Genomic DNA, 9,799 nt, shown 5'->3' on the forward strand with positions numbered 1-9,799 from the left:
GAGTGTCCAACCCCTCTCAAGGAGACTGGTTCCAGAGCCGTGCGTTGAGGTGAGCCCGACTATTTCTAGCCGGAACCTCTCAACCTCACACACCAGCTCAGGCTCCTTCCCCACCAGAGAGGTGACATTCCACATCTCGAGAGCCAGCTTCTGTTGCTGAGGATCAGACCGCCAAGGTCCCCACCCATCTCACATTGCACCCGACCCCTTTGGCCCCTCCCATAGGTGGTGAGCCCATGGGAAGGGGGACCCACTTATCCTCTTCGGGCTGTGCCCGGCCGGGCTCCATGGGTGAAAGCCCGGCCACCAGGCGCTCGCCAACGTGCCCCACCTCCAGGCCTGGCTCCAGAGTGGGGCCCCGGTGACCCGCGTCCGGGCGAGGGAACACTGTGTCCAATAATCTTCTTCATCATAAGGGGTCTTTGGGCTGCACTTTGTCGGGCCCCTCACCTGTCTGCCTTGGGTGACCCTACTTGGGGCATTAAGCCCCTAACAGCATAGCTCCTAGGATCATTGAGACACTCAAACCCCTGCACCACGGTAAGGTGGCAGCCCAGGGAGGAGCTTGACATTTTTGATGAGCAGAATTTGCATTCAGCTTTACTTTTGATATCATCTTTCAATTTGAAGCCCTTCATGCAGCTGCTTCTTCTTTCATAGGTGGCTAGCAAACAACTTTTTACTATATTACCACCGACAACTAATAAGGACAGCCAACTAAAAAAAATAAAATCTGCAAGCAGCAATGAACAGCCCTCGTAGCTTGGCAGGGCTCCAGCCTGTGTCCTAATAACAGGCAAAAAGTGCAGCTCCTATCCAAGAAAAAACATCCCCTGAATTTCTAGGAGTTGTTTATTTAAATGTAAGGGCTAGAAAAGGCAAAAATATCCTCAAAGTGGGTTCTATAATTTAAAATGGCCAACATCCATGAGTAAAACAGTATCAAGGAACAACACCTTGTAATTCCTTTTCTGACAGAATTTAAGTTAATATGAAACAGCAAGTCAGAGAATAATGGTCATGAGTAAAACATGTAACTTCCTGTTCTCAGCAATATTGACATGTAGTTCTGCTGAACACTGGACTTTGATCAAACGTGGAGTTTGGTGCAGATCAGATGTGTGTGTGAGTTACAACACTGCCTGTGAGATGTCAAAGTTTCAGGTGTAGCCACAACCACATGTTGTGGCAACATCTCAAGCTTTAGATAACTTTTAATCTCCCATGTCTAATTTCACCAAGTCTCACAAAGTTTTAAGTCAATACTTTAAAATCTGTAGGAAGTGTTTATTCAAATGTAAGAGGCTTGAAGTGGCCCCAAATAAAGTTAAAATAATGACTTCAACTCAAAATGACCAATTTTGTTTCAGAACAATGGTGCAAGAGACTTTTTTGTAGTCCTCAGTAAGCTTCATAAGTAAACCAAGTTTCAAACTTGTACATCAAAGTAAAGGGCTGTCTATTTACTTTGTTACACTTTGAAATTCTGTGTATGTACATATATTTAGCTTTGGAAAGCAAACAAATGAGACAGACAACGACACTCTCACCTAGATACAATTTAGTTATCCAATTAAGCTAACATGTATGTTTTTAGTACCTAGATTAAACCCATATGTGCAACATGCAAACTCTACCCAGAAAAGCCCCAGGCTGGGAAGCAATCCTGCAACCTTCTTGCTGGGAGGCAACAGCTCTAACTACTACGCCATTGTGTCATTTTCTTCCTAAGCTCCTGAGACAACTCTGTCCTCAGCTTTCTGTGCTCCATGTTCAGTGTGTTACACACCATGATACCAAACAGCACTGTGACTACTTTTCACCCTTTAAACAGACAGACTGACTGTCCATGTGGTCAAATTATTTTCAATTTTTTCTTGGCATACCATCTTCTTTGTCAAGAGATGTTTCATTAGTTTGGATTTAATGATTATGTTAAACCAAAATTCAAAAGCAATGTCTGTTTTTCATTAGTTGTTTTTTATATAATATATATAATATATAATATAATAATATAATAATATAATATATAATATATTTTTTCTTTTTAATACTTTTGTCAGTTTCAAGTTACTTCAGTGACCTTAGTGCGGTTTTCTGTGTTTAACAAAAGGGAACAAACAAATTTGACAGCGTCTCTATGAGTCTAAACAGAAACAAAAACCCTCCTGTTTGGATATGTGGATGAAATGCAGTAGAATCAAATAGTCCCGAACTACTCTGTGATCAGTCTGAAAAAGATTAGAAAGTAAATGATTCGTCCTTATCCTTTGTTCACAGGCTATCAATCAAGCTTCTCCTCCCAGCCCCTCTCTACCTACTTTGACCTCAAATGATCAACATCTGGAGGAAAAGTGAAAGCTCCAAAGATTGTGTTGTTGACGTGAAAGAGCATTTGAGTTTCTATAACTGTTTTGATATGTTTCTGTCTCATATATATATAGTAGCGTAGCATGAAGGTACCCCCTACCTTTTCAGCACCTGTTCTGTGTAAAAGGTTTTTTTGTTATGACAGAGTCCTTGGTATTGTTGGGATAAGCTGTTCTCTTGGGCTTATCAGTAGAGGTTGTTTTTCATTTCTTCTAAGACTCATAAAAAATGTGATTTATGCAAAGATGAAATCTGTTCATTTAACTGAAACCTTTTCACAAGTGAAAAATGACGGTTCATGATTTTTATGTGTGTGCTTATCTAATAAAAAATAACTCAAATTTTTAACAAATTTATTTCTTTTTTTTTGTTGTTACAGGAGACAGTTCAGTGATATTGTCAAAAAACCTCTTTTGAACAGGAAGAGTTAAGCACCATCTGTGCAGACCAACAAGGTTTTAATGTCTCATTTCGATAACAACTAGAAAGAGACCTTGGTTTTGCTAGTTGTTATTCAGTTCATCTTTGCCCTGGTCTCTGTGTTTTGGTCCTCTCCTTTCACCTCATCATATATTTGTTTACCTAAGTTTAAAGTATATCATTTGTTTGGTTTTATTTTGTAAAGTCCAGGAGTAAAGTAAAGAAAATCTAACAAGAGTTAAGAAGGACCATTTGTAACTTTAGAGAGTGGTTACAGAACTGCTCTCAGATGCCATGTCACGATCCAACTGACTACGTTAGCTGAAAGCTCCAGACCCCTCAGAAGCTGTCACCTTAACCGTTCTGCATGACCTTCTGGACAAGCTATGACATCCACTGATTTTCAGTTGATACTCAGGTTCACGCTATCCTTTAACAGGCCGGGTCAGGAAAAATAAACCTGCACAGCATCGTTTCTAGGGAAGGTCTAATCCAATCCAGCTGTACCATAGTAAGGCACCCTAAAGATTCCTTCCTGGTGATGAGAAAATCAATGTTTAGTCTGGTTAGGAAATTTTAAGATGATGCAAGTTGATTAACGAAATGTTTTACTTTTAATCTGATACTTCCTTCAACTAATCTGACAATTGGTCTGGATTATTAACAATGATTCTGACCCAAATTCCAAAGTGAAAATCCCTAGCAAAAATAACCAAAACTGTCCAAATTTAAACCCTAAATTTACATCCTAATTCCAAAAGTTCTGTTTAAAAGATCCTTATGTTTTAGATAAACCTGTAATCAGAATCTTCCTTCCAATCATAAAGGGTTCATTTTTGCTTCAGTAAGTTATCATTGTTAAAGCATTGTGAAGTGAATTATTATGATTGTTTAAACAGCTTTATATAATTCAGAATAATCCCTTGGTTCTAAAACTGAAAATATTACTTACAAATTCTGTGTTAATTTTATTTTCGTTCTGTTAATTTTGTTAATTTATATATATCTACTTTATAATCAAATGTAAAAAGGCTTTAAATTAAAGGCTTTTCTTTTAATTGGTAACATGTTATGATGAAAATTCCCTGTAATGATTGGATTCAGCCTTTAGCCTTTGATAAATAATAAGGGTGAATAAATCAAGTAATCTAAATATTGTTGATCAATATATTTGGTGCCCCTCTTTTAACAAGAGCTTAAAACAGTGGCAGAGTAAGTTTCACCCTTCTTTCCTCTTTCTACAGTGGTATCTCATTGGGTTGACAACAGTTGGCATTCATGAGGGAGTCTCCAGAATATCTTGCAATGTTCACATTGGTTCTTCATTTTCTTACATGAGTCCTGTCTCTGCAGTTTTGATGACTAAAAAATTGTGCCACAAATTTTCTCTCAAAATACTCATTGTAGGCATCTGCAGCCCATCTCAATAGTATTCAAGCAAGTAGTGTGTGACACTGAAAAATTTGGTATTGATCCAATACCAAGTAAACAGGGCCAGTATCACAGATATCAATTCAATCCGATGCTTTTAATTTATATGGGCAACCAATAACGTTTCTTGGAGACTAAAGCAGTTTGCCATGTTTTATAATCAATATGGTAAATCTAAAGAAATATTTTTGACATCTATTAAATTTGCTTTCCACTAATAATTACCCGATTGTTTGCATTTTAAACTCTGGATGAATTTTAGGCTAAGTTTATATACAAACAAAAAATACCATAACTAACTGAATTTATAGAGAATAAATGCTTTAGAATTTACATTTTTATTGACTTTTGTTTTTGCTCAGAAACAAAATCATAAAAACATTTTTTCCCCTTTCATTGCACTGAATATGGAGGTGGAAAAACAAACTGAAGAATCAATCTCATCACGATACAATCAAGCAGATACAATACCACTGATAGTATTAATTGAATGGATATTTGGATCTCTACATCCCTAGCTAGAGCAGCATTTTGACTCCTGCATAGGATGTCTCCTCTGACAGAAAACATCTGAGGCCAATGTCTGAGTCTAAAAACAATGCTGATGATAAATAATAATTATTGAGAAACTGTCCCAAAGCTGACTATCTCCATTTCAAAACTGTACTCCAGAAAGATTGATTACTCCGCCCTGTGACATCATTTCAACACTTTTCTACTCATACCCACAGACTTGAATTTGTGTCCACACAGAAGGGAAGACTTTGTAGTTGTAGAAATTAGAGTTGTATTCACAAGACTTTGGACTCACAGCATTTAGATTCATACTCAAATAAAAACAATCCTAATCTGCACAATTTCTCAGACTCACGTACATAAGTCAATTTTTTTGTACAAGAATTTTATTGACATACAAATACAAATACGAATGTTAGAATTACGCACACATCTTTTAAAAAAATTTAGTGAATACATTTTTTTTATCACAAGGGACACTACTACTGTGTATGCAGTTAGCTTCACACCTGGCAGGGTCTGCTTCTGACACTTGGCACAAATAATCCTCTGTTTCATGCAATTCAGCAATCATGTACAAAGCATCAAGCCGACCACGAGGAACACATTTATGACTTGATACTTCACATTTGGTTGTTGCACATTTCCTCAGTGGAATCCAAATTATCCTAAAAAGGGTTAAAAAATAGAAAATTGGATATTAAAATCATGTAGGTTCCTATGTAGGTTGCAAACTATTAAGATTTAGTCTTCAAAATATTCTCTCAAACAAATGTAAAAAGAACCAGAAATACTAGACAATATATATTATATATTCTGAACAGAATAGTTGCTGATAAGTGGGAAAATATTGGAGGACTCTAAAATAGAAATGGGCCATATAGACTTAAATTTTATGCTATTCCTGGTATTTATGATGATAACAATAACATGTTGATAAAAGAGCACTTCAATGCTGCTGTAAATCTATCACTGCAGACAGTCTACAACCTCGCAGAGACAAATTATGCTCAAAACTAAAAGTCACCTATTATCAAATAGACAGGTTTACCACACCAGCAGCATTAAAGTAGTACAACTGTGCTGGGAGACAATACAAATTCAATTCAATTCAATTCAATTCAAAAATACTTTATTTATCCCAAAGGGAAATTAAATGTTCTTGTAGCTCATAATCCTGGTTTTGTTAAAGAGTTGCTATAGATGATGATTACTGTAGGCAGGAAGGATCTCTTGTAGCGGTCTGTCCCGATGTGTCCTCAGTCACTAGTAAAAAGCTTTCATATAAACTGGTGAAAAGCTTTCATACACACTAGTGAAAAGCTTTCATACACACTAGTAGAAAGCTTTCATACACACTAGTAAAAAGCTTTCATACACACTAGTAAAAAGCTTGCATACACACTAGTAAAAAGCTTTCATACACACTAGTGAAAAGCTTTCATACACACTAGTAAAAAGCTTTCATACACACTAGTGAAAAGCTTTCATACACACTAGTAAAAAGCTTTCATACACACTAGTGAAAAGCTTTCATACACTCTAGTAAAAAGCGGTCATACACACTAGTAAAAAGCTTTCATACACACTAGTAAAAAGCTTTCATACACACTAGTAAAAAGCTTTCATACACACTAGTGAAAAGCGTTCATACACACTAGTAAAAAGCTTTCATACACACTAGTGAAATATTTGTGGATTTCGGTTGAGAAGGAAGGCATCTCAGTTAAACAGGAAGTAATGTCATTGAACCGGAACATTAAACCGTTGTTTGTTTGTTTTGTGTGGGAGGGGGATTAGCATCGCGTTTTTTGTTTTTTTTTGTGCAATCTCCAGCTGATATTTTTCCAGAATAATAGATATTTTTCATTGATGTCTGCTCAGCGACCCACTGAACACCTCTCAGAAGCAGTGGCATTACTCAACAATATTTTAGCTTCAACGGAGACGATCAGGACCCTGTCAAATGCTACAACGCTTAGGCAGCAACCTATCACTTCAACTTCAACTCCAACTCCGGACTCGGTGGATAGTCGCTTAGCATCTCTTTTTCCGTCCCGCCAGCGTAGCATGCCTTTGCCAGTTGCAGCTGCAGTCAGAAGGGGAAATGCCCCTCGCTATCAAACCCAACATTGCTTCGGTGCATGGACATCAACAACAAGGAAGAAAAGGTCATTTTAGACTTTCTGATAAAATCATGGTCTGGCTTAACAAATAGGCTTATGGTCCGTGTACAGTTTGATCCACTGTTCTTTGATTGAGAATTAAAAATTTTAAAAATGACTTATTTCATTATTCATTATCACGTGAGAAAAATACAAATAATTTAAAAAATACAATATCGGTGAGTTGTTTATTTTTTTCTTCTATCTTTCACTTCATCCTCACGTAAACAATCAGATGGTTATAACACACCCCTCATTTGATTTATTGATTTGTTTTGTGACGTCTTTTGTGAAATTCTGTTGACTTGTGAAGATTCTGATAATGATTTTGTTTTGTTTTTTTGTTTTACATAGTTTCATTTTATTTGTTAATTACTGAGCGAATCAAAGTCTTTTCCAATTTATGTCATGCTCCTTTTAATCTGCAGGATATCAGTCAGCCACCACTGCTTTCCAACACATGGTGTTTATTTATGTATTTTTATTACTGATATAAAAGAATAGAAACTCACCTTATTGGCCATGAAAACAGGCTTCCTGAAAAGATGAGTGTAGGCTTACTATTCTGGTAAATGATATTCTAAGGGAAAAAAAATATATACATCAAAGCTGGAAAAGACTATTTCAGCCTGATGCTAACACCCTGTATGTTATTCCATAGGAATTAAACAATCATTATGCTGTGGGTTGTTCATTCCTCACATTATACACTAATATCTGTATGATTTTGAACACATTTGTCTTTGTTTGCCAATGTTACACTGGGGGAACGTAATATTTTAGCCAGTTGAAATTTTTCGGCTCTCAAAACAGTGAAGACTTTCAGACTCCCCTCCTCTCTGGTTGCAGTGTGTGCTTCCGACACGAGGGGGACAGATCTTTACAGGGGAACAGAATAACGCATAAGATGTCACAAACAATATCAAAATCAAATGAGGTTGCGGGGCATTTTGTAATCGTCAGATTTTTGATGTGAGAATAAAGTGAAAAATACATTAAAAATCGATGTATTCATTTTTTAAAGTTTTGATAATCAATTAAAAAACAATTGAACAAAATGTACATGGACCCCAATAATTTATTCATCTGTCAAGACATAAAAAGCCAGATGGATAGAAAGCCAGTAATTTTATGACTTGGTTTGTTAAATAATTTTTGAAAAATAACTTATAAATGTACAGCAAAAATATGAATTCAAAGACAGAAAATAGTGTTCTTTTTTTCAAAATTAGCAAACATTTTCGGCTTGTCATGTTGCTATTTGATTTTTAAATGTCATTTCAGAACCAGGCTGCAGTATTTTGATAATTTCAACAAGGATGTTGTACTACTTCCAAATCCATCTTGGGGACTGGTGTGCAAACAAGGGTCAAAACTGAGATTACACAAGCATGGACATGTCCTCAGTGCTTTTGAGTTTCAGAAAGCCTGGGACTACAAAACGGTTGTGGAACGGATCAGGGCTGGTTTTGGCGAATGCATTCCGGAAGATGTCAGGTAAAGGCCTATTTTCTGACACAATTTATGTATTTCTTCTGTTATTTACATGTAAAGTAAAAGCAGAATTGTCTTCACTTGTATAATTTTGTTACATATTTCCTTTGTAAATTGAATGACGTGTCTGCATTTTAACACTGGTGAACAACTATTTACAGAAATGTGACTTGGGAAATTTTTTTGCATTCACATCTTTGCAGCCTTGAGTTTCTCATGGTTGTGGCAGTAAGCTTGTTGCCCCCAAACTCCAGGAGGGTCAAGACCTTAATGGGATGCTGATACACAAAGTTTTCAAAACCAAAGCCTTGTATGGGAGGCCATCAAAAACTCTTCTGGTTTGTTGTTTTATTTTTTCATTGAATGTTTCATATTGGTAAGAGCAGAAATCATCAAAAGATAGTTTATTTTGTTTTTCTTCTTTAGTCAGACTCTGATGAAGAAAATGAACCTTTGAACATATGCATTACCACTGGCAAAGATTAGTATTGAGGTGGATTTGCCGGAAACCCGGATAAGTGCGGACATCCATAATGTCACAAGAGCTGGTACAATGTCAAGTCATGAGGAAGATGGCAAGCTGGAAACATGTAGCAACGATGAAGAGGATGTCGCCATCATTTCTGTCCTTGGAGGCGTTACAACTGATAACACTCCTGGCTGCAGCAATCATGATGGAAGTAACCTTGGACAAAGTCATAGAAATCCGACCACAAAAGTCCATGATGAAGACTATTTATCTTATTTAACTCTTGTGGCATCTATCTCTGACGAATACACAGATGATGAGGAATTGAACTTGGCAATAATGGCCAGTATGGAGAGTCAACAGTGAGTATTCAGATGTAGATTACAAAAAACTTTCAAGACAAATAATGAAAATAGAGTTTGGTATAGTGTAAAATGTCTATTTTTATTGCCATATCCACATCTTAAAGGGGGGCATTATGTATTCTCCAGGCATATTGTGCCATTGTATAGCACAATCAAATAAGTATGTTACCTTCAGTTGTTACGAAAATGCTGTAGATACACTCCTGATCAAAATCTTAAGACCAGTCAAAAAAATTGCAAGAATTTGCATTTTGCACTATTGGATCTTAAGAAGGTTTTAAGTAGAGCTTCACAATGTTAAAGGAAAAAATTCAGTGCAAGAGACAAGAACTTTTGAGCAGGGAATTTTCTGCAAACTGCATTTACACTCAAACATGATTTTTTTCAGCTGATCAAAAGTTTAAGACCATAGTCTTTAAAAGCCAAAAGCTGTGCAAAAATCTGGATTCCATGTCACTTTCTGTCAAGTCTTTACACTGTCAAGACCTCCTGATGGCAAAAGCAAAAAAGCTCACTGACTTTGAACGTGGTAGGATTGTTGAGCTGCATAAGCAAGGCCTCTCACAAAT

General features: G+C 36.6%; 1 protein-coding gene and 1 long non-coding RNA gene across 5 annotated transcripts in view; both read left to right on the forward strand.

The window, feature by feature from the left end:
• Window positions 1-2,722, forward strand: part of tmem176 (transmembrane protein 176) — a 19,726-nt gene extending 17,004 nt beyond the window's left edge. For all 4 annotated transcript variants that reach the window (XM_017441639.3, XM_037975916.1, XM_017441638.3 and 1 more), the window contains one exon: window positions 2,281-2,722. In XM_017441639.3, the coding sequence (XP_017297128.1) occupies window positions 2,281-2,358 (78 nt within the window). In that variant the 3' untranslated portion in view covers window positions 2,359-2,722. The remainder of the gene's footprint in view (window positions 1-2,280) is intronic.
• Window positions 2,723-4,774: 2,052 nt separating this feature from the next.
• LOC119617070 lies at window positions 4,775-9,461 on the forward strand. Its single transcript, XR_005233237.1, has 3 exons — window positions 4,775-8,399; window positions 8,600-8,734; window positions 8,823-9,461. It is a non-coding gene; the product is annotated as an uncharacterized LOC119617070 (long non-coding RNA).
• Window positions 9,462-9,799: the final 338 nt, after the last annotated feature.

This window comes from Kryptolebias marmoratus, linkage group LG6, assembly GCF_001649575.2.
Source record: "Kryptolebias marmoratus isolate JLee-2015 linkage group LG6, ASM164957v2, whole genome shotgun sequence".
Lineage (NCBI taxonomy): Eukaryota > Metazoa > Chordata > Actinopteri > Cyprinodontiformes > Rivulidae > Kryptolebias > Kryptolebias marmoratus.